Here is a 24,118-nt window from a genome sequence, read left to right on the forward strand (position 1 = left end):
GGATTAGGGGTCTCTTCTTGAAAAACATGATTGCCCTGAGCAGAAGCTGAGCTGTGTGCTGGCTGGAGGCGAAGGGAAGTGAAACACAGTGCATGTCATGGGTAGCGCAGGAAAACAATCTTGATGAAAGAGCTGGAGTGTGCCTCAAACCTGGTGTCCCCCTTTTGTGTTAGGGAGAAGTAGGGTTAATGGCAGGAAGTGCTGAGGGACCAGATGTCCTTACATGGATCCTACCCCTCGGGCAGCTTTCTGTGCTGATAGTTCTCTAGCTGGGGCTGTAGGGGTTTCCACTCCTCCTGTTACTGGCCTGTCTTCACCCTGTTGTTCACTTTTCTTATGTTTCTGCCCTTCACGTGCAGCTTGGCCTGCTGAAGCTCCACTGCCTGTGTGAAAGGATCTATCGCACAAAGGGGCAGCAGCGAGAATTGCGTGACCATGTAGTGAAGTTCCATGAATGCGTGGAGGAGATAGAGCTGTACTGTGGCATGTGTGGAGAGTCCATTGGGGAGAAGAACAACCAGCTCCAGGCGCTGCCTTGTTCCCACTTCTTCCACTTAAAGTAATGAGCTGAAAGTACTAAAGATCCTTGTCGTGACATTAGTCGCAGGAAAGGGCTGTTCATGTCCAGAGCAGGACAGTCCTATGCATGCTGTTCCCCAGGTCTTTGTCCTGCTGACCTGTGCCCTGCAGGATCCTATTGCGGTGTCGTGAATCTCATGACCTTGAAGGGTGAGGTTTAGCCGTTAATACTCATCCCCCTCCCACTTCTGTCCTCTAAATGATTGTGCACTGATGTCCTCACCTGGCCCAGTTCACAGGTTCTTATCTAATTCCTCTTGGGGGAATCAGCTCTTCGCTCCCAGGGGCCGTTTGGATTTTTCCCCTGAATCCCCCCACTTTCTCTCTTGTCTAGAGGTGCACTGAGGTGAAGAAGGTGTTCGGTTTGTTTGTGCTACTGCCATGAACTTAGCTGTACCATCGTTGTATTTCTAGTAGAAACGTACGTGTAACAAAACACTCGGTTCTGAAAACTAACAATTTAAAAACACAGCCTCACCATGACACCAAAATAGGATCAAACTAGGGCGAGGCTCTACATTTGTCTCCGGCAGTACAGGAACTTAATTGTTAGAGGAACGTGCTGAAGTGCCTCTACGGAACGGGTGGAAAAAATCTTTGCCCGTGAGGGGAGGGAGCTTTGTCCTGTGCTCCGTGGTTAATACATAGAGCAGCAGCGGGAGGGGCGCTGGGGGACGCAGAGCCCCCCCGAACCGACCTCCTCCCTTTGCAGGTGCCTCCAGACCAACGGGACCCGGGGCTGCCCCAACTGCCGCCGCTTGTCGGTGAAGCCCGGCTACGTCTGACCCGCCCGTGGGGCTCGGCCTGCGCCGCCGGGCCTGCTGGGGGCGGCGGGGAGGGACGGGGGAGGGGCGCGGCTCCTCGGTCTCTCCTCAGCGCGCCCAGCTCCCTCCCTCCTCGCTCCTCTGTACAGGCAGTGACTGTAATAAAGGGCTTTTCGCCGGGAAAGCGCCCGCCGATCTTCGCGACCGGGCTCCGCGGGGCCGCCCCTCACGCGTGGGACGGGGCCGGGCTGGGGCGGGAGTGGGGGGGAGAGGGGGCCAGCAGCACCCGGCTCGTGCTCCGCCCCTGCCCAGCACCAAGATGGCGCCGGGGGCCATCACTCAGCAGATTTCGGCGGCGGCACGTGACCTGCGCGGCCGTTTCACCCGCCCACACATCCCCCCCCCCGCCTCGCTACTGCCACCGGCAGATTCGGCACAGCCGCCGGGCCAGGGCGGGGGGGTGCCGCGGCGGGGCGCTGAGGAAGAGGGGGGGACGCGGTGTCCCTGAGCCGCCTGTCCCGCTGCCTCCCGCCCTGCTTCCCGGGGCGAGCGAGCGAGCGGCGGGGTCGGCCGCCACGAATCTTCCGCCCGGAAAACCGGGCGCGCTGTGCGCTCGGCCTCTGGCTGGAGGGGGGAAAGATGGCGTCGGTGTGGGACGAGTCTGAGGTGAGGGGCGGCGGGCCGGGGGCCGGGGCGAGGCGCGGGTCGGGCCGCGAGTGACGCTGCCGTTGTGCCCCCGCAGGATGGTGTCGGCGAGGAGGTGCTGAAGATGTCCACGGAGGAGATCGTGCAGCGCACACGTCTCCTCGATAGCGAGATCAAGGTAAGGGCCGCGGGCCGCCAGCCGCGGAGGCGCCGGGGACCGGACCGGGCCGGGCCGCCTCTCGGGAGCCCTGTGCTGCTGGTGCTCGGGGCGGGGGGGGGGCTCAAGGCCCACAGATGCTCCCGGCGGCACAGGGGAGGGGGATGTCTGTTCCACGGCCTGGGTCAGGTAGGACCGTCGGGTAGTTCAGGCTGGGAAGGACTCGAGAAGATCTCTCATCCAGCCTCCTGCCCGGGATGCTCAGTGCTTTATCCGCTTGGACCTCGGCAGCCTCTAAAGACAGGTTGCCCCGCTTCTCTGGGCGCTCTGTGCCACTGCTTGACTCCTCGTGAGGATAAAGATTTGCTTTACGTACAGCCTGAACCTCTCTTGTTTCAGCCTTTGCTGTCTCAGCCACCTGCTGTGCCCTGCTCTGAAATGTCTGGTTCTCCTTGGTACCTTCCCCAGTAGTTCTCTCCTCCAGCCGAACAAGCCTGCTTCCCTCAGCCGCTTCTCCAGGGCCCGTGCCCATCGTGGTGGCCCTGTGCTGAACTCAGTCCAGTTTATCAATGTCTTTGCTGTATGGAGGGGGTCCAGAACTGGGCAGAGCACTCTAGATAAGATCTAACAAGTGTTGAGTAAAGGGGGCTGATCACTTTTCTCCATCGACTGGCCACACTCCTGTTAGTGCAGCCCGGGATGCTGTTTACCCCCCTTGCTGACAGGGCACATTGCTGGCTCCTGTTCAGTTTGTTGTCCATGGAGACCCCCAGGTACCTTTCCCCAGAGCTGGCCTGCAGCTGGTATCAGGCGCTTTCCTTCCCCAGTGCAGGGTTTGCATTTGGCTTTCTGGGTTGCGAGCTCATATTGGTGGCTTATAGTCGATTTTTCATCCACCAGTACCCCCAAGTCCTTCTCCGCAGGGCTGTTCTCAATCCACTCATCACCCAGCCTATGTTTGTGCTTGGGGTTGCCCTGACCCATGTGCAGGACCTTGCACTTGGCCTTATTGAAGATGATGAGGTTCACACGGTCCCACCTCTCCAGCCTGTCCAGGTCCCTCTGGATGGCACATTCCTTCCCTCCAGTGTGTCGACCGCACCACACAGCTTGGTGTCGTTCGCGACCTTGCTGAGGGTGCACTCAATCCCGCTGTCTGTGTCACTGATGAAGATATTAGAAGCCTAGACCAAGATTAATTCAAACTATAAATTACTGGTCAAATTGAAAAAATGAGAGATTCCACAGGGGTATGAAGATGACCTTATCACTGTGAGGGCAGTCAGACAGTGGAACAGGTTGTTCCAGAGAAATTGTGTAGTCTCCATCCTTGGAAGTTTTCAAGATTCAGTTGGGCAAAGCCCTGAGCAACCTAGTGAGAGCCCACGGCTGACCCTGGTTTGAGCAGGAGGTTGAACTAGAGACTCCCTAAGGTCCTTCTCAACCTGAGCTGTCCTGTGAGTTACACTGTTTTCCAAAGGACCTGGCTATCTGTGGGGAACAAGTACTGGATATTACTCCAGTGTTGAATGTTTGAAGGAGAACAAAAAGTATTTTTCTCCTACAGAGGCAGTTGAGATGTTTGTTTCTCAATATATGTGGTCTTGCAAAACAGAACAGCCTTATAAAAATGGCATCTCTCTCTTTGTTTCACTGGAAGCAGTAGTGGTACATCTCTTTGCAGAGGTGCTGCTAGTCCCACTGCTCTCAGTAGACAGAAGCCTCAATTCTTTTTTAAACCCAGCAAATCATAACTTTAGAATAGGTGTGTATATGGATGCATATAGATATGCATGTATGTATGTATATCTAGTTACCTGTGCATCTGTATATATTAAAAAATAAAACCCAAAACACAGTTGTCCTACCTAGGTCATATCCTTATCTAGGTCTGATTGCAGCCCCGTAAGCTGATGCATTGATGAGGCTAAGGTTGTCCAGTGACACCGGGAAGAAATTACTTAGGGATATCCATTAGTTGGAGACCAGAATGGACTGCGTGGCCTTGATTCCTACCCAGTTTGGGCTAATTTGCTGGCTTTTCCTCTTTTTATGTTACATTTCCCTTTCTACCCACTGTTTCCTCAGACTTCGGTTTTTATAACTGTTTTACTTTTGAAATAATGTATGATTTTTATCTTGCCTTAGTCTTCTGATATTATTCCTGTCTCTTGCTTCTGCATACTGATTCCAGATCATGAAGAGTGAAGTACTGAGAGTGACCCATGAGCTTCAGGCCATGAAAGACAAGATCAAGGAGAACAGTGAGAAGATCAAAGTGAACAAAACCCTTCCATACCTTGTCTCTAACGTTATCGAGGTGAGAGCAGCACGCTTTTCTGCAGCAATGGGAGAACTCTGTGCAATATATAATTGGGAAGGAGAACCGCAGGGGAGCTCATGAGTAATTTGAGACATGGCGCATTCTCAAACTATGGATGCTTCTGAAGCCGGGGCTTTCAGGTTTTCCTGTTGGTTTTGTTTGTGACCTGGAAGTACATATCGCTTGCCCACTTCTTGTCCAGGTCGTTCAGAGGTGTTGGCTCCTATTCATCTGTACGTGTCAGAGCCATCAAGGGTGACACGGCCTTGTGTAGCGTACGCCTGGGCACGTGAAGTTTGGTACGTGCTTTCCAAAACTTATGACGCAGCAAATGAAAAGCAGTGGCTCTGTTAACTACGTCACATTCTTTTTGTAATTCAGTCATTTTCCTGATAGGCCAAAAAAATGCTCATAGTTTTCTATTTCTTAAAAAAGGGGGTTGGTTTGTGCTAGTGTTTTAAAACAATGAAATTAAGGCTTAATGTAAGCTGCCAAAATGGGAGGAGAAATCAGTGCTGTTAGCTACTACTTTGTTCTGAACTTTATAGTGTCTGTGCGCCATTGTGTGCTGCTTCATGAGGAAAGGAAGAAATTAATTTTTATAGGAGGCTTTAATGCTTTCAGGATTCTACTGCTGATGGATGATGGGAAATTTCATTTCTCCTACTGCATGTAATTTAGAAGCATTAATCCTGGGGTCATCCTGCTAGCCTGATTACATTGCCATGAAATCTCTCGCTCTGGTTTTCAGCTGCTGGATGTTGACCCCAACGACCAGGAGGAGGATGGAGCAAACATTGACCTGGATTCCCAGAGAAAGGGCAAGTGTGCTGTGATCAAGACCTCTACGCGCCAGGTGAGGCCCGTGTGCCTAGCAAGGGGTGAGGAGTGCTGAGAAGGACCTTCTCCTAGTGCAGGTGGTTTTTCTTAATTTGATTTCTTTCCTACAGACATATTTTCTGCCTGTTATTGGGTTGGTTGATGCTGAGAAGTTGAAGCCTGGAGACCTAGTGGTGAGTGATGCTGTTGTGGCTGTTAGATATGATGTTGGCCAGAAAACTGCATATGCCTTGCCCTTTAGAAAGGATTTCCCCAAAACCATTTCTGTACTAAAATTCTAATAAAAAGATATTACAGGTTCAGTCATATTTGTAGTATGTAAAAGTAGTTTGGGGGGTGTGTTCTTTAGGTGCTGACAGTTTAGATATCACCTTGTAAGCTTTCTAAACCCAATCTTTTGTACCACAAGTAAATTTTAAAATTGTGCTAGGTTAGCTGTGGCATTGTCCACCGTGTCAGGCTGTGGTGATTTGATGAGCGTAAGTGGCAAAGCCGGTTATTTCTGCATCCTTGAGGTCTAGTGAATCATCTTTGATTATGTATTTATTAATTGCTATCTGAAGGGCATGTTAAAAGCAAAGGACTTGTGTTTACAGGGGGTGAACAAAGACTCTTACTTGATCCTGGAGACTCTACCTACTGAGTATGATTCACGGGTGAAAGCCATGGAGGTGGACGAGAGACCCACAGAGCAGTACAGTGACATCGGGGGGCTGGATAAACAAATCCAAGAGGTGATACTTTAGTTTCTGATGTGACTGAGGACAATGGTTTTTGAACTTCAGCTCAGAACTTCAGAGCAGGTTGTCTGGATCTGTGAAGGAGAATGAGTTTGCGTATTAATATTTTTCTTTTGCTGTAGCTCGTGGAGGCTATTGTCCTGCCAATGAATCATAAGGAGAAGTTTGAAAACTTGGGTATACAGCCACCCAAAGGAGTCCTTATGTACGGGCCTCCAGGAACAGGGAAGACGCTTTTAGCTCGAGCATGTGCTGCCCAGACCAAGGTAAAAGGAACCTCTGAAAGCGTGTGCTGCTGTGGGGTAGTACCTGAAAAAGAGTTAGAACTCCTCCAAGGGGAGAGGGCTCATACATACAAACTGGTGTTACAGAGACTGGGGTTTTCCTGTCTGTTTGCTTGCTTGCTTGTTTTAATTAAGGGCTTCTTGTAGCTCAGAACTGACCCTACTGAGAAATGAGGCACAGGACTCTCTTTCACTTCCCAGGCTACGTTCCTGAAGCTGGCGGGTCCACAACTTGTGCAGATGTTCATTGGCGATGGAGCTAAGCTGGTACGCGATGCTTTCGCTCTAGCCAAGGAAAAAGCTCCTTCCATCATCTTCATTGACGAACTGGATGCCATTGGCACTAAAAGGTGGGGTGTGGGCCATGTTGTAAAGCTCTTTGGAGCTGCCTAGCAGCTCCCTTTTGCCTGTGTATGTGAGAGAAGCCTAGTTTAAAGCATGGCCTATTCAGAAACAGCGTAAAGCCAGTCACAGATAGATAGCAGTTGCCTCAATCATTGGGCTCATGAGTGAAGTTCGCGAGACTTGGGATCGATCTGATGGTCTACTGCAGTATAAAACTGTTTTCTGATAACTGCATCAAGCACATGGAGATGTTTACCCTCATTTACTACTTGGGCCTGGACAACATTAGCCCCATTCAGCTCTAAGGACATAATAAGACTTCACTGCTGCCCAAGTTACCGTAGTGGCAGTCCTCATCAGGGTAGGACTTCTGTAGTTTCAGGGAGGAATTTGGAAGACCTTGGCCAAGGAGTGTGCACTGCAGTCATTCTGTCCTTTTAGGTGATTCACAACACACGGGCAGGGTGGTCAGATTCATGCTGATTGATAGTTTTACCCTTGTTTCCTCCTCAGGTTTGATAGTGAGAAGGCTGGTGATCGGGAGGTGCAGAGGACCATGCTGGAGCTGCTTAATCAACTTGATGGTTTCCAGCCCAACACACAAGTCAAGGTTGGGATCTAGCAGAGAGTGCTTCTGGAGGGGGCTTTAGTGGGAGGGGTGGAAAACAGTGTCCGCGGAAGAAGCTTGGTGAATCCTTGGGGAGGAGAGGCCTGTCCCCCAGGTGCCTCAGACTGATGACCCTACTTCTACTTAGGTGATAGCTGCAACCAACCGGGTGGATATCCTGGACCCAGCTTTGCTCCGCTCGGGACGATTAGATCGCAAGATTGAGTTTCCAATGCCTAATGAGGAGGCCAGAGCCAGAATTATGCAGATCCATTCGCGCAAGATGAATGTCAGGTATGGAAGAGGCATGGCCTTGAGGGGCTGTTTGTCGTTCATGATGGTACCTCAGGGCTGTGGAGCACTCTTTTATGAGAGCTCACTGTTGGGTTTTAAGGAAGCCCCATACCTCGCTTTTTCTATTTGGTGCGTGTTCTCAGACTTCTGTTTTTGTCCCCGCTCCCACTCATGTCAGCCCTGATGTGAACTACGAGGAACTGGCTCGCTGTACAGATGATTTCAACGGAGCCCAGTGCAAGGCCGTGTGCGTTGAAGCGGTAAGTGTTGCCAGCACTGCCCAGAGGGAAATGTGAAAGCTAGTGTGGAGTAATGACTGTGAACTGACGGGGTGCTCACACGCCCTCTCTAAACACTGTCTCGTTGGGCAGGGGATGATTGCCCTCCGCCGTGGAGCTACAGAGCTCACCCACGAGGACTACATGGAGGGAATCCTGGAGGTCCAAGCAAAGAAAAAAGCCAATCTGCAGTACTATGCCTGAGCTCTGCCCAGTCGAGGGTGTGGTCCTGGCAGAGGACAGGACTAGACTGGACTGTACCACTTACTCTCTGTCTGGAAAAAATAAAGCATTTTTTCCCTCTAAAGCCAAATCCATGATGTGTTGGGGCTTTCGCCCTTGCTCGGTGGTTCTACATCTGCAAAAGGGAAGGTGAAGACCTCCTGTCCACGGTGCCCATCACGCTGCCTCTAGAGCCTCCCCTCCTGCTAGAACTGGATTAAATCCTGCTCTGCTCCTTCTGGCTGAGGACTGACAGGTGATACTGCAGTAAGTGTTTTTGACACTGATGAACTGCAGCTCAGACAACACCCCCTGTTTTCACCTGTGCAGCCCGTGAACGGCCTGTACAGCTTTGTTAGAATCTTTGAAACTTCTGAACTAACAAACACTCATTTTGCAAGGGAGAAGTGAATACAATTCACACATGAATGATGTTTTAACTCTCTCATTTCAACTTAACTCTGGAAGCTTTAACACCATTGCCGATATGTGCGGGAGCTCGTGGTGAATCAGTCTGGTAATTAGAAAGAATTCAAGGTTTCATCCACTGAGCAAGTCTTTCAGTACTTTTAATGCCAGTTGAGAATTACAACTTCCATTTAAAAATTACACTTTTCATAAATACACTGACTTTAGCATTAAGTATCTTACATGCCACTGTATTGTATTTTAAATACAATGTAAACATCTCCAAATGCTGGCCATCTCATCTTTACCTGTGCAGTTTTTGGACGCTTGGGAGAGGGGCGGGGATGTGAAGGAAGAAAGAATAGATGAACAAAAGAAAAATGCACCCCAGAATACTTTGGCTGATGTTCCTGAGTTAGCCTTAGTACTTGCACTGGTTCCAAGGCCCTTACTGCTCGTTTTGGAGCAGGAGCTTGTTCCAGCGGAGCGCGCGTGTTCTGGACATGCTGTGCTTGGGGGGTGTTTGACATTAGAAGGGGGTGAGTGGTGAAGTGAGCAGAAGCCACGCGTTCCTGAGGAAAATACACTGCGGTTCCTTTGGACATTAATGTTAGAGGGGGCTGTACATCTGCTGCTATTTTAGCAGTACTGCTGTTTGAGCTCGGGGAGAATTACTCATCTCCTTTCACAGAACAGGAGTTGCACCCACAAGTTAGTTGGGGGGTGAAGGTTGATCCCAGCTGCTCAAATGATGACATACTTTCAGAAATACACCCTGGCCTCTAGTGGAATACAAGCTGCATGTTGCATACATCTCCCCATTAAAACAAGGCTCTGTTAGTTAGCCAAATGAGTAGCCTTACCTGTGTAAGAAGCTGAGGAAAACTTTCCCCTCCTTTCCTAAAGCCAGCAAGAGGTCTTTTTTAGAGTCTTGCTGCTCAGTTACAGCCACCTCCTTCTGGAAACAGCTTTAGTAGTGAGTAAATAGCTGATACCACAGCATGGAGTAGCACAGATTTCTGATTTAAATGAATTAATACTAAGAACGGGCTAATTCTTTGGCCTAAACCTCGGCTTAGATCAAGGTTCTTTTGGGAAATGATGGCCTGAGCCAACACTAGACAATGCCTGTTGCAAAAGTGTTCAAGCCAACTTCACGTAGCTCCTTGCCCTAATTTGGGTCTGAATTAAACAGACCTGCAGCAATAGAGTTGGTGCGTAAACATCCCTTACAACTGGACAATAACAGGACCATGGAGGTACAGTTCAAAAAACAGCACAAAAAAAGACACAGCCTTGGACTTAATCCCTTGTAAACAGAAGAAAAACAAATCAAAAGAACTGTCCCCCTTAAACCATCAATGAGCAAATCGCCAATAATTCAAACCTGGAGTTACTTGCAATGTCTGTGTCCGCGGCTAGAGGCTGGAGCAGCATCCCCGGGGCTGGTATTCCCACAGCTCTGGCACTGCTCTCCCCGCGCTGACATGCCACCTCTTCCTGGTGTTAACCCCCAGCTCTGCCCAGGCTGCGCTTCCCAGAGTCTCTCCTCGCTCCCTCTGAGGTCACACGGCCCCATTTTCTTGTCTGGGTTTTTGTACGGACGCCCGGGACGTGTTGAGGGAGGGGGCCAAGGTACAGAGGAAGCCAGCCAGGAGGGTGAGGCCCAGGCCTCCCCAGGCACAGAACATGGACCAGCCATAGCCATGACTGATGTCCTCTGGCAGCCCATAGACGTAGCGAGGGTAGCGAGACAACTCAAAATTGATCCCAGCTACGCATGTGCAGAGTGAGATGATACAGCATGTACCTGCAGGAGAAAAGCAAGAGGGTTCTACACTGCCCTCACACAGATTAATTATGCTCTGGATTTTTCCCTAGGTATTCTCAAAGTAATGAATTTTCAAAATCAAGAATTAGGCTTTTTTTTTTTTTATTCCTATAGTTCTACCAGTCACTCTTCTTACAAAGTGGGGAGGAAAAAAAGGCAAAATATATAGGACTACGGAATAACTCATGTCAGATAACCCATCTTGCCTTAGCTCCCTCTGTTGCTATTTGACATTGTCATGTATGGTTCAGTCTTCGAGACTTTCCTTCTTTCCTGTGACTAATGTCACCAGGTTCCAGACAGCACTCGGGCAGTGAACAGCTGAAGCCCAGGGCTGCGAAGTGCAGCATCACTTGGTTGCTACTGGGAACGTCCAGCCTCCTGCCTAGGCCCGGGGAAAGGGCCCAGAGTTTGTCATCTGCTACACATCTACTAAGCACCTATAGAGAGGAGCAAAAAACTCAAAGAAACTTGTAACGCAAGGCACTCTAGTATGCCTCCTAGACATTAGTACGCTAGACCCAAGGTCGAGGCGACCGTTCTATTCTCTCCAGCTCTGAATCTGTGTCTAAAATACTAATGAATGAAAGCTCTTGCTGCTGAGGGCATGCCCATCGCGGTATGTGCAGGAGCACTCGAAGGGCACCCAGCCTACCTGTTCCACTTTTATAATACTTCACTCTCTCACTGCTGTGTGCTAAAGAAATGAAAATGTTCCCAAAGGAAACTTCAGTTAAGCAGCACCTGGGGTGAACAAGGACAGCACAAGCCTAACTCCCAGCCTTTCTAGCATCACGCCATGGCAACAGGTGCTTTTCTATGCAGCTCCCCCGAAACACGCCTTGGGAAGGCTCACTGATGGCAAGGGACAATTCTTTCCCCCACCCAAAAAAAGTGGCACCAAACCAGTGTGGCACCTACTTGTTTAATTGATACAGCTGCTGTTATATCACCAAGTTCCTTGCTTGCAGCCATTATAGATGCTGACACTGGACCTATAGGGCAGTAGCTCTGGCTTTTAAGTAGAGTCTTGCTTCTCATTCTTGAAAGTTTCCTATTTTCTGCTTGCAATTTAAGAGGCCCCATCTTTGGAGCACCTCAGTAGCTCACCCTTTTGGTGCACTTGCTGTTACTATGCCCCTTTCAAATAAAGACAAAACACTGCCCATTTTTGAGCCAAACAATTGGAAGTTCAGAAAAACCTTTGGCCAGGCAGAAAGTCTGCTCCCAGCCAGGAGGAACAGATGTAACACCCTGGGCAAGCACTGAGCTCACGTCTTCATCACCAGGCCTGTGTTCTCCAGGCTTGGCTGGGTTTGGACTGTATTGTTACCTGAAGAGCAGCAGAAAGGTGCTGTACATATTGATTTTTTTTGTTTGTTTGTTAAGATTCCCTAGGGAAAACAGCTGAGCTGTCTGACAGGAGCCGCAGGCTCCACACACTCGGAGCAGGCAAGAGGCCTGTGCTCACTGGGTGTGTGGTCCCCGTGGCTACACAGCAGCTCTCCAGAACAGAAGGCTCATGTACATACAGCGGGGTCTACTGAGACACGTGCAAATACCCACGCAAGCACAGGTCCTGCCCAGTGCCAGAAGCGGTAACGCTGCGCTGATGGTTTGCTGCACTAAAGAACAACTGCTTTGTGTGTTTGCTGTGGGCTGACTTGACTTTTAAGAGCACCTCCCCAGCTAGAGATACTGGCTGGTGACTTCAGGAGTAGAAGCAAAAGGCTCTCACCTCCCATTAGAAAGAGCAGCCCAGCCACGTACTGCATGAGCTCCTGCTGTTTGCAGCAGCCCAGCACACCAATGATCCACCCAAACAGGATGATGGAGACTGCCATGCCAATGAAGCCAGCTGTCATCCTCCGCAGATCTGAGGAAAGAGAAAGGAGAAAAGCAAGAAAGAAGACAGACATGAAGATGGCAGCACCCAGACAGGACAGCCAGGGAAAAGTCCAGGCAGGTTTAGATTTGCTGGTTCTAAAGTTTGCGCTTCACCCACGGACAACTCCTCCTGTAGCTTCTTTGAGGTAGAGAGTTTGTCCATCACACTGAAACTAAAGGAATCCAGCTAACTTGCCTCCCTTCTGCTGGGCACGGTACAACTAGAGAGCATTTCTGTCCTGGTCAAGAGGAATACTGGCCAAACACTCCTCAACATAGGACAGAAGGGGTCCATTATGAATACGGCAACAATTTCACAGAATCATCCAGGTTGGAAAAGACCTGGAAGATCATCCAGTCCAACCATTAACCTAACACTGACAGTTCCCAACTCCACCAGATCCCTCAGCGCTATGTCAACCCAGCAACCCAATTTGTAAATGTTAGTACTGCAAGGGCTATTTTTTATGTGTGTGTGTGTGGTGTGTTTCTTTGGGATGGAGTTTGCTGGGTGAGTGTCTGCTGAGAATAGAAATAAAAGAAGTGAGAGGGGATGCTGAAAAGAAATAAAGGACTAGCGCATGGAAGGCAGATAGTGTGAACTGAAAAGAGGAATAGTGGGAGGACAGAAGCAGACAGCAGATCAATACAGTATGATGGAAACAACTCCAGTAACAAGCTCTAAAAAAAAAACCTTGGGCACCAGTGATATGAACAGCACTTTGTCATCCATAATACAAGTGCTGTTCTTGTCTCCTCCTAGTTCAGTCCCTAGCTGGATTTCCTCAGCACTGAGCCTCACATGACAGTGGCTAGGCAGAATTATGTGAGGCAACAGAACCAGAAAACAAACACAGAGAGAAGAGGGAGCAGAAAAAACTGATTAAATCATTCTCAGTGACAGGCTACAGGTCAGTCATCTGTGTGGGAAGGACTTGGGCATGAGGCAGCTTGTGGGACAGGAGCTGGTGGCAGGAGGTTGCAAAGGCAAACAGATATTCCCTAAAAGAGCTGGTTGCCAGGGGGCTGTACCAGGTCACTGGTGTGCACACAGAAAAACGCAACAAGATCTATACAGACTACACAGTGATGCAACACCTTTGCTGTAAGCCAGCTAGAAATTGTCTTTCCCCAGAATATGATTACACCTTGCAACACACTACACACATGCCTGTATTCCTGAATTCACCGCTTACGCCCCTCCAAACCACATGTCCCCTTCCAATTCTACTGTTAGTTGCTTGCCCTTCCTCACTAACAAACCTGTATTCATGCTCAGAGCCCGGTGAGGGCTGGCTGACTCAGAGCCCTCACTTGGCACTGCAGTAAGGCACTAAGGAATCCGGTCTGTCTTGCGCGCTGCTTTGGGTTACTTACGGAGCGCATGCCACTCATCCTGCCGGATGGTGTTTGTGATGTTGATGGGCAAGTTGCGAGGCAGAGAGCTGGAGGTGTAGTGGTACTTCACAGCCGTGCAGCGCTGAATAACTCCTGTAAAAAGAGAGATCAGTGTGAAACAGCATGGAACCCCTGTGCCTTCCACTTGCTGCTGAGTTGGCTGGCCCAGCAGAGCTCGCACAGGGGAAACCTTAGTTCAGTAACAGAGCAAATGTAACCGAAAAAGAGCTGTTTACTTCAAAGGCTTTGGGGATCAGGAAGGGAGGGAGCCTTGCTACAAAGAAACACTCTCAAAGAGGGAGCAAGGTGCTGGGCTAGGCAGGCTCCAGGAAGGAACAGCTGAAGGCAAACAGTCACCAAAAACCACTCCAGAAGCTTCCTAGAGGAACTGGTAGGATCTCTTTGGGATGGCAAGGAAACAAGAACGTGGCCGAGTACCAACAGGACTGACTGCTTTGTCTCTAAGAAGATAGAGTTGAATCACTTTGAAAGTTTTGAAGGAATGCTGGGAAGTGAACTGCATGGGAGAAAAGTTTGAATTCAGTCCAGTAGTCATTGGCTCTTTGCTTTTGATGAACAAAAGTACCCAGGTAGGCTTTTTTCCATTATAGCTTAGAGAAAAGTGTACCCCAGGTGCAAATGTGAACCTACATGCACACTCTCCTTGAAAGGGATTTTTAGTTTAGAAAACAATCAGTAACAGAGAAGATACTAGGGGGTGGAGGGAGAGGAAGGTGCCTTGCCCACACTATTATAAATAAAGCCAGGGCCAGGACAAAGAATAAACACGGATGGTGGGGTGGAGGAGAACAGCCAGAAATGTAAAAGAGCTAAATAGTATGAAAAGTTCCCCTTAAACAATGGCTACAGGGTCATAACTGCCATTTGAATGATGGGGCAGAAGAACTATTCCGGAACAATTAGTTGGCCAGTGAGCTAATTAAGCTGGTGAACAATAACTAGCAGGGAGCTGCAGACTCAGTGATTAACTTTGCAAAGGACACTAGAAAACCCAGGAGAAGAAATGGGCTTTGTGCTGTTCCCACCACAGTGGGAAGTACAGTTCTGCTCTCCAACAACATTCACTGGGACTGCACTGCCCTGGGTCCCCCAAGGACCTGCAGAGAGGGAGCCCCCACTTCACAAGATTCACAAGATGCCCAGCTAATTCCAGCCATAGGGCCAGGGAGGGAAAGGTGATCTGAATTTCCCCCCATTAACAAGCCAGTGACATTTATTACAAATGAAACAAGCAGACATGTAAAGAACACCCCCCAAAAGGGGAAAACTCAAAGCTAGATTTCCCAAAGCCTCCGAGCAGCGAAGCATTGAAGTGGGCCGCCATCCTCGGCTGTGCTTCCCACCGCCCCCTTCCCCGGCTGCGGCTCCCCGCCGTCTCCATCGACAGCCATACACCGACACAACGAGCTGCTGCCCTTCACCTTCAGCCACTCACCCTCACCTATGGAGCAGTGATCCCTCTTCGCCGTTATTTCAGAAAAGCCTGGAACGCCACCTGAGCAAACAGATCAGCGCGACAACCCAGTAACAGAGGATGTCAGTTCATTTGCAAAAGCTCTGCGAACAGCTGACTTAAGAACTTAGGCCCATATGCAGCACATCACAGTATCTAATTAAATTTCACCTGTAGCTGTTGACTGAATGCAATTTCAATATTGACATGATTTACATGTGTTGTTGAGAAGCATGTCTGTGGTACAAACTAATGACATCCGATTTTAGATTACAGTGCACTGGGTTCATTAAATGTAAGATCTATGCACTTACATATTCCAATTACAAATGTACTATCTATGAAGCAGTATTTTATATAAGAGCAAGGATTACTACTTTTATAGCTCATTAAAGAAAAATCAAAGACTAGAGATGTACATCCCTTATGATCAAAGCTATGGACTCCTCAGCTAAAATGTCACTGAGAAAATCTTTGCTCTGTATTATTACAAGAGTTTACATGTAGACTGAAAGTAAAACCTCTCCACCTTCTTATATAAACCTGGTTATTTAGAATTTTTCAAATATCAATTTATTCTGCCTCTGGTTTAAAAACTTTACTCCTAATCCTTTCTTCTCCAGAATTCAAAGGGCTAATTTTATGTAGGTAGCACATAAAATTATATCAAAACCACAAGTTTGCAAAACAAAGAGCTCAGGAGTTGGCGAATTTTAGGGTCTATGCTCAGCGCTGACATCTAATCCATGGGCTTGGTGACAGCCTTTGATTACACCATCACAAGCCGTTTTTCCAATAAGATTCCCTTTCCACTGAGAGCACAGGCTGGACCTGCTCCAGTGTGAGCCACCACGGGCAAAGCAAGGGAGGCCTCTTCCCATAGGTCTGCTGGGAAAGCCGAAACAGGTAGGCAAGAGAGTCAGGGGATCAGGGAAGCAGTGAGGGCAATCTCTCGGCTGAATACCTACCCACTTTCTCCCAGAAAATTGTAACATGCACCCAGGCAATCCTCAGTAGCCAGATTTGGCATCTGCAGTCAGCAGTTCATGCTTGCCATTTTCTGAGTGAATCTCTAATTTGCAGAGACACCAATGCACTCACATACAGCCAGGTACTCCTTGGGGCTGTATTTAGAGTGATACAGAATCACAGAACGGTTTGGGTTGGAAGGGACCTTAAAGACCATCTAGTTCCAACCCCCCTGCCATGGGCAGGGACACCTTCCAGTAGACCAGGTTGCTCACAGCCCCGTTCAACCTGGCCTTGAACACTGCCAGGGAGGGGGCAGCCACAGCTTCTCTGGGCAACCTGTGCCAGTGTCTCACCACCCTCACAGGGAAGAATCTGCCCTCTGTCAGTTTAAAACCATTACCCCTTGTCCTATCCCTACACTCCTTGATCAAGAGTCCCTCCCCACCTTTCCTGTAGCTCCTTTAAGCACTGGGAGGCCGCTCTAAGGTCTCCCCACAGCCTTCTCTTCTCCAGCTGAACACCCACAACTGTCTCAGCCTGTCCTCACAGGGGAGGTGCTCCAGCCCCTCGATCATCTTTGTGGCCTCCTCTGGACCTGCTCGAGCAGGTCCATGTCTTTCTTATGCTGGGGGCCCCCAGAGCAGGACACACATGACGCCTTGTTCTCCAAGTACTCAAGGAAAAAAAAAAAAAAATCAAAATCAGGTTTGCAGTCTTGAAGTTATCACAAAGTCAAAGGTATTTCAAAGGTACTCCAGTAAGTCCTTTGTTCTAAGCCCTTACATACCTTAAATCGCAGTCTATAAAACAGGGACAGCATCCTGCCCTCCATTTCAGAAACCTGCTAGCAAAGTGATTTCACTTTTGTTTATAACACACTCAGAGGAGCACCATAAGAGAGCTTGCCAAAATTAAAAACTTCACCTTCAGGCAAGGGCTTGAATAGAATGGAGTCATGTGGTGAACAACAACTAAGTGAGCATTGTCTTTTTTGGCACACAAGTTGAGAATGCAGGACAGAAGGGGGCAGGTGCTCATGTCATTAGCTTACCATAAGGCACCTGTACAAGAAAATGGTTACACAGACAATCTGATCCTAGCATTTCGAAGGAGCATTAAAAGAACACTATGAAAGTTGCACTGCATGTGCAATTTTCTTGATTAAAAAATAAACATGAGACAATGAACTGCATCCGGCAGTGTCACATTGACATTTTCATGGCCAAGCTATACACCTGTGCCCTCCCACAGCCAACATGATTTTTCACACCTTGTCCTCAATATGGGTTTTTTTTTCCCCTCAGGATTGCAACTGCAGACAGGTTCCCCTCCCATACCCTCTCACAACCCTTGGGACACTACATGTGAGTGTCCCTGGATGAGTCTTTTCTTCTGACTGAACACAAAAGCTGGAAAAGATCAGAGGGTGCTGGCTAGAAGGAATTTCTGGACCTCTAGATGCCCAGGCTGAGCACAGGCCCCTTGTCCCTGGGCTGCCAGACACCTGGAAACCCAGGCCTGCTGTGACACATTCAATTTGTAACCATGGTCTTAACACACCCTGACCTTCAGTTTAGTTTTTGTCTCTCTCTGACTTTGAAAAATGTGGATCTTCTTCTCTACACCACCTGTGTGCCACTGTTAGGAGGAGGAAATGGAGGGGTTCAGATTTTCAGTTCTGCTACCTGGTCCGGTCCTATCCTAGAGCAGTTTGGCTCTCAAAGAGCTGGGAGACCCTCTTCTTCTCACCATGAGCAAGGCCAGGGAGCAGCCATGGGCAGTTAACACTGAGCTACCATGTGAGGTCTGGCCCTCCTCCCCCTCATGCCTCAGGACCAAGTGGCCACTGAAGCTCCCTGGCCTGTTCCTACCATTTCTGCCCAAGATTGTGGAGACCATCACAGCTATGGGATCACTCTGTCCACGACGTCACCCAAAGGTCACTAGATCTGGTAAACCGACCTTCCTTTAAAACTCTTACAGATCATATTTACTGACAGATCATACTTATGAACAGCCATGACCAAACAGATTGAGTTTATTAAAGATGCCACTACAAGAGATGCTCTACAGATCTCACAGTCATTCCTGTAACTCTTCCAATTTATCATCAGTTGGAAAGGACAGGAAGTACAGACACCAGGACTGAGCAGTTTTCTCACAAGGGACTCATTACTGCCACAAACTGTTGTGTTTCTCTGCTTAAGCAGCCAGCGGTTCTCAGTTTCTCAGCTACATGCTACTAAGAAGTCATTTCTGACATGCTGACTACTTGCACTTGTGAAAAGCATTTGAGCCTGTCCCGCATGACATCCTTGTCTCTGAATTAGAGGGACATGGATTTGATGGATGGACCACTCAGTGGGTAAGGAATTAGCTGGATGGTCACACTCAAAAGAGTTCCAGTCAACAGCTCAATGTCCAAGTGGAGAGCAGTGATGAGTGCCGTTCCTCAGGGGTCGGTGTTGGGACTGGCACTGTTTAACGTCTTTGTTAGTGACATGGACAGTGGGATCGAGGCACACTCAGCAAGTTTGCTGACGACACTGAGCTGTGTGGTGCGGTCGACATGCTGGAGGGAAGGGATGTGCCATCCAGAGGGACCTGGACAGGCTGGAGAGGTGGGACCGTCATCAACTTCAACAAGGCCAAGTGCAAGGTCCTGCACATGGGTCAGGGCAACCCCAAGCACAAATCCAGGCTGGGCAAGGATTGGATTGAGAGCAGCTCTGCAGAGAAAGACTTGGGGGTATTAGTGGATGGAAAACTGACTGTGAGCCAGCAATGTGCACTCACAGCCCAGAAAGCCAACCGTGTCCTGGGCTGCATCCAGAGCAGTGTGGGCAGCAGGTCAAGGGAGGGGATTCTCCCCCTCTACTCCGCTCTCATGAGACCCCCCTGCAGTGCTGTGTCCAGCTCTGGGGGCACCAACATAAGGAGGACACAGACCTGCTTGAGCAGGTCCAGAGGAGGCCATGAAGATGATCAGGGGGCTGGAGCACCTCCCCTGTGAGGACAGGCTGAGAGAGTTGGGGGTGTTCAGCCTGGAGAAGAGAAGGCTCTGGGGAGACCTTAGAGCGGCCTCCCAGTGCTTAAAGGAGCTACAGGAAAGGTAGGGAGGGACACTTGATCAGGAAGTGTAGGGATAGGACAAGGGGTAATGGTTTTAAACTGACAGAGGGCAGATTTAGACTAGATATAAGGAAGAAATTCTTTACTGTGAGGGTGGTGAGACACTGGCACAGGTTGCCCAGAGAAGCTGCAGCTGCCCCCTCCCTGGCAGTGTTCAAGGCCAGGTTGGATGGGGCTGTGAGCAACCTGGGCTAGTGGAAGGTGTCCCTGCCCATGGCAGAGGGGTGAAACTAGATGGTCTTTAAGGTCCCTTCCAACCCAAACCGTTCTGTGATTCTGTGATTGCGGCACAGGTATATGTGAGATGCACCAGTCCCACCCCAGAGTTTTTTCAGAGCAAGCTTGAAAAGCAGTAAAATCCCCAGTTTATGAACAGTGATGAACCTTCTGGTTTTTAATTCCTTCAATTTACTTGTGTTAAAATGCATGTTGTTCAAATGAACCCACCAAGTTATCCAAAGCAGCCCATTAGAATGGATCTTTCCCCATCATTTTCTACTGTCACCACTTTGTAAGCAACAGTTTTTTCATACTAATAGAGAAGACCACTAAAGAGCATATAATAAATCCCTGCAGGACCTCACTACTTAAGAATTCTCCATGCAAAAGGTTTCTGTTGCAGTTATCCAGCGTGTAATCCACATAGCCCAGGCTCTACAAGATGATGTATAGTGCTCAAGTTCTTACACTCACGTCATCCCTCCCTACACACAGACACATCCTCTTAGTTTCCCCACCAAAGTGTTTCAGTTCTTTGGCTGCTATCTTTTACTGATTGCTAATCTCCATTTTCCCCATTTGGTTTGTTCATTATTTCTTCTTTTGCCTTCTTAATTGTATTTTAAAATGAAACTATCTATTTTGCCACAGTTTCAAAACAGTCATTTTGCATTTTAAGAAAAATCCCACACATCATTCCTCTTTCACGTTTAAACATTTCCTACCTCTCAGCTTTGCATTACATTTTTTGTCTTCTGCTGTTTCCTTTTAAATATATGAAGTGAATATATATTCCATTTTTTAAAGTATATATATTTTGGATATAGAAATGTATGCATATCTATGCATCATCAGCTAAAATGCTCAAGTATGAAAGTTTCAACAGAACTGCTTTGTATTAGTAGCAGTAGATAAATGCAGGACTAGAAATCCATGGAATTATCTACATGGATAAGGGTACTTATGGACTTAGTCACTTACTCATACTTCAATAAAGACCCAGAAAGGAAAGAAACCTTATTCCAGAGGTACTATGGAGAGTATAAACCCAAAACAAAATTACCACAGGACTGTCACAAAAAAACCCACAAAACTTACTTCTCTGCCACTAAAAGCCTATAAAAATCCCTAGGTTAAGGCCTATTAGGAGTATAAGAAGGCATCACACATCACCAAAGAGCTAGCTGAAAACTTACTGCAAATTGAGGAGAAAGTAGGACTTTCAGAGGTGCACAGTAGTGATCTTCAGCTCACACTAGGAAAAAAATGCCTGTTTCTTCTTTTTGGAAGCCCCAGATCTAGTATCGTGCTTGAGAGAACAGCTCAGCCACAGTCACACCTGACCATCGGCCGGAAAAGGCTGCTTAATCACAGTTGTCAGAGAAAAGACAGACACAGTGGGAACAAGGAAAGGCTGCTACCAAAGCAGGTCAGGGGAAGGGATGAAAAGAGAGGCATGTCTATTTAAAGATCTGACTCCACAAGAACTATTATTAATAATTTCCCTCTATAAGATAAAGCATAAATCTTTACAGGAGCAACTGCAGACCTAATAGGCAAAGAATATCAGAGAGGCAAGGCTTGTAGTGAAAGGCAAGGTCTTTTATTAGAACAGCTGAAGAAAAAAAGAAAGTAGAAGGAAAACCTTTTGGGTCTGATGTCTCTCCAGTTTTGCACATCAGACCCTGTGGAAGATCATTCACCACCCTGTAACACCCTCATGCATGCAGAATGCAGACTCCAGCCTCTCTAATCGCTGTAGTGTTGGGAAAATACCTCAGAAACAGAAACACTGAGAATACTAGTATTCTTCCCATCCCTTCCCCCACCTTTACTAATCTCAGTGGGAGCTGAAACCATTTGGCTTGATGAGAAGCAAAAAATAGATAAATATTTTACATGACAGGCACAATTAATAGAAAGAAATTAATGAGCTGCCTTTTAGTGAAATGAGATCAACATGGAAATAAAAATGAAAACGTGTAAAATGGGTCCCAGGAGATTAAATAAGAAAGAAGCTAATCACACAGCACTGGAGTTTCTAAAAGTAAGTTGCAGCTGTGCATTGGAGAGAACAGACAAAGACGAGCTGAGCTTCACAGTGTCAGTCTATCCATCCTCTGCTGTGCAGGACTGGCGTCACAGTTGGAAGCCACGCTGAAGAATTGCTCCCACTTTCTTAAGATAGCATTTCCATTTTGTGCCTCAATGGAAGCACTTCTCCCAACACCTACTCTCCCTGTGCTAACACATACCTGCTGGAACAATAAGTCCTGTTATTTATCATTAACCATACTTGGCACCTCTTCTCCTAAGCTTGTTTTATATGTCACTTATTTTGACTTAAAGGGTCAGGCCACTGCATTATTTGAACCATCCAGTCCAGGAATTTTATTCATACTTTGTGAACTGCCTGGCTTTGTACCACCCGCCACAATAGCAGAAGATCCACTGCTTTCCCTCCTGTCACCCCTGGAGCCCTGAGCGACATCTGCCACCGCGAAGGCCTGGCGATCAACCCACTGCCGCAACGAGAACTCCCCCGTGCTGGAACGGGAACAACAGGTCCCTTTCCCCTGGCTGCAAACACCGCGGAGCTCTGGACGATCCCGTCCGTGTCTCAGCGCTCAGTCACAAGCAGGTGTCAGGGGAGGGGGCATGCCCACCGCACCCTGCTCGAGCGGCAGGCCCCGCACCGGGCCGCAGCCGGGGCTCCCCGGGGACGCGGTCCCACCCAGCGCTGCAGCACTGGAAGCAGCCAGGGAGGCGCACAGGACCCCGGGCTCGGGTCAGGGCCAGGCTCGCCGCTTCCCGCACGACCAGGAACACCGGGAGCCCCGGGGGCCGTGCGGGGCCGCATCCGCGCCCTTCCGCCGGCTCGGTCACACCGCCGCGGCGGCAGCCGCCGCCCCGCCCGCAGCCGCGGGGCCCCGCCGGCAGCCGCGCTCAGCACCACGGACAGCGGCGGGGCCCCGCCGCCCTCCCGCCGGCCCGGGGCGGCCCCCGCCACCCCCTCGCCGTCGCCGCACCTTTCCGGATGAGCTCCTCGCTGTCCGGCTCGTAGCCCGCGCGGTGGCAGCGCCTCCAAAGCCCCGAGACAGTGGAGTTGAAGCGGCGGCCGCAATGCGAGTCCAGAGCGGCGGCGGCGGCGGCCGGGGCGGGGGCCGGGGGCCGGCCGGGCAGCAGGGCCCGCGGGGGCCGGGCGCGGAGCGGCAGGTGCGAGCTGGGCGCCGACATGGAGCCGGGCGGGTCGCTGCGCTTGTGGCCGAAGCCGCGGCAGCGCTCACGGTGCCGTCGCGCGTCCGTCTCGTACCAGGAGTCGGTGCCGATGGCCACGGCCAGGAGGGCGAGGGCGGCGGCGGCCAGGAGCAGCCCGGAGCCGCTCAGCGCCTGAGCCGCGGCCGCCATCTTACCGCGCCGGGGGCGGCAGGGGCGGGCGCTTCCCCTGCAGCCCGGCTGGGGGCCTCCGCCCGCCGCGTCGCCCCCGGAAGGGAAACGGGGCCAGCGCCCCCCGCTCCCCGACACCGGCCCACGGCGCGAGCTCGGTCCTGCGCCGGCGCAGCCCACGGGGCACTCCGGGCCCGGGCTCAAGGGGGTCCCGGGGCCGCCCGCCGCCAAACCCCGCCACAGCGCCCGGCTCCTGCTCGGCGGTACGGGGCCCCGCCCGGCCCGCGCTACGGGCCGCCAACGGGGGATGACCGGGGGGAACGGGTGAGGGGGGCCCGCGACCGTTTCCGCAGCCTCCTCTCGCCTCGTACTCGGCCCTCCGAGGCCAGAGGTGGCCGCCGGGGCCGGCCCGCTCGGGGTGGGGTGGAACGGCAGAGCCCAGTCCTGCCGCCCCCGAGGGCCCGCGGCTCCTGCAGTTTTTAGAACGTGGATGAAATGCAAGCCCGTTAGCAGCGGCATTTGTTGGCATTCTGATTACCATTCCTCCTCAAGCCTTCATTATCAGTTAATGGAAAATACGGCCTGAAGAGCTGAAAAACGACAATCTGTTTTATGCAACGGCTAAATCCGAGCCATTAGTTAAATGCAACATTTCTAAGGGCACAAAATCCCTTTTGATCCTGTTTGTTCCTCCAGCTGCAGCACTATCAGCCCCCAAAGCCAGTGGTTAGGGCATTGCCTTTTCGAGTGTGGCCTCCAGATAAAATGATCTAGTGATACAGTAAGCCTAAATTACAAACTCAATGTCCAGTTTTAAAATCCTTCCTTTGGTTAAAAGTACTTTAAATTGTTTCCCAGGAGCAACTGTTCAACTGTAGGCGAGTCAGATCCTTTCCCCCACCCCCTTGTCGCTTCTTGCTCTCCTGGCCACACCAAGCACAACCTAAATGCCCTCCCCAGCACTTCTCCCAGCGACCCTGCCAACAACAGAGCACTACTTCTCTCCCCAGAGTGGTGCCTGGTCAAAACACGCAGCAGCCACAGACAAAGCTTGTTTTAACATTTCAGCATGATCCTCTTCAGCAGTTTGCACTGGACAGACAGGATTACCATCCATGCAGCTGCACATTAGTGCCTTCAAGGCAGACAAACTGAAAGGGCTGCTGTCAAAAGAATTTTTTTTTTTTTTTACATATGCCAACTAAATTAAGCCTTCCACATCAAGAATGAAAAATAATTTTCAAATATAATCACTGCTCCAGATAACATGGAAAAATCCTTCAATTATAACAGCTCTTTCCTGGAAGGATCCGAATATTCACGTTTCTTAAA

At 49.8% G+C, this 24,118-nt stretch overlaps 2 protein-coding genes across 2 annotated transcripts; one reads left to right on the forward strand and one right to left on the reverse strand.

Annotated features, from left to right (window-relative positions):
• Nucleotides 1-1,801: 1,801 nt before the first annotated feature.
• On the forward strand, nucleotides 1,802-8,163 carry PSMC3 (proteasome 26S subunit, ATPase 3). Its single transcript, XM_074867650.1, has 12 exons — nucleotides 1,802-2,009; nucleotides 2,086-2,166; nucleotides 4,340-4,465; nucleotides 5,220-5,324; nucleotides 5,419-5,481; nucleotides 5,905-6,042; nucleotides 6,171-6,314; nucleotides 6,534-6,682; nucleotides 7,191-7,287; nucleotides 7,433-7,578; nucleotides 7,757-7,838; nucleotides 7,950-8,163. The coding sequence occupies exons 1-12, from the start codon at nucleotides 1,983-1,985 to the stop codon at nucleotides 8,058-8,060; spliced, it is 1,269 nt and encodes a 422-aa protein (XP_074723751.1). The 5' UTR covers nucleotides 1,802-1,982; the 3' UTR covers nucleotides 8,061-8,163.
• Nucleotides 8,164-8,629: 466 nt separating this feature from the next.
• On the reverse strand, nucleotides 8,630-22,813 carry LOC141943085 (transmembrane protein 178B-like). Its single transcript, XM_074867653.1, has 4 exons — nucleotides 22,429-22,813; nucleotides 13,582-13,695; nucleotides 12,056-12,193; nucleotides 8,630-10,296 (listed from the first exon to the last, which is right to left on the reverse strand). Exons 1-4 carry the CDS (start codon nucleotides 22,805-22,807, stop codon nucleotides 10,052-10,054), a joined length of 876 nt encoding a protein of 291 aa, XP_074723754.1. The 5' UTR covers nucleotides 22,808-22,813; the 3' UTR covers nucleotides 8,630-10,051.
• Nucleotides 22,814-24,118: the final 1,305 nt, after the last annotated feature.

The sequence above is a fragment of the Strix uralensis genome, chromosome 4 (assembly GCF_047716275.1).
Source record: "Strix uralensis isolate ZFMK-TIS-50842 chromosome 4, bStrUra1, whole genome shotgun sequence".
NCBI classification, from domain to species: Eukaryota; Metazoa; Chordata; class Aves; order Strigiformes; family Strigidae; genus Strix; species Strix uralensis.

What these genes read in the sequence shown, in the direction of transcription:
- PSMC3 (XM_074867650.1), top strand. Translation starts at nt 1,983, where the DNA reads ATGGCGTCGGTGTGGGACGAGTCTGAG. An exon ending in CATGTGCTGCCCAGACCAAG is followed by an intron (nt 6,315 to 6,533) that starts GTAAAAGGAACC and finishes TTCACTTCCCAG; the next exon opens with GCTACGTTCCTGAAGCTGGC. An exon ending in AGCCCAACACACAAGTCAAG is followed by an intron (nt 7,288 to 7,432) that starts GTTGGGATCTAG and finishes ACTTCTACTTAG; the next exon opens with GTGATAGCTGCAACCAACCG.
- LOC141943085 (XM_074867653.1), bottom strand. Translation starts at nt 22,807, where the DNA reads ATGGCGGCCGCGGCTCAGGCGCTGAGCGGCTCCGGGCTGCTCCTGGCC. An exon ending in CGAGGAGCTCATCCGGAAAG is followed by an intron (nt 13,696 to 22,428) that starts GTGCGGCGACGG and finishes CTCTTTTTACAG; the next exon opens with GAGTTATTCAGCGCTGCACG. An exon ending in GGATGAGTGGCATGCGCTCC is followed by an intron (nt 12,194 to 13,581) that starts GTAAGTAACCCA and finishes CTCTTTCCTCAG; the next exon opens with ATCTGCGGAGGATGACAGCT.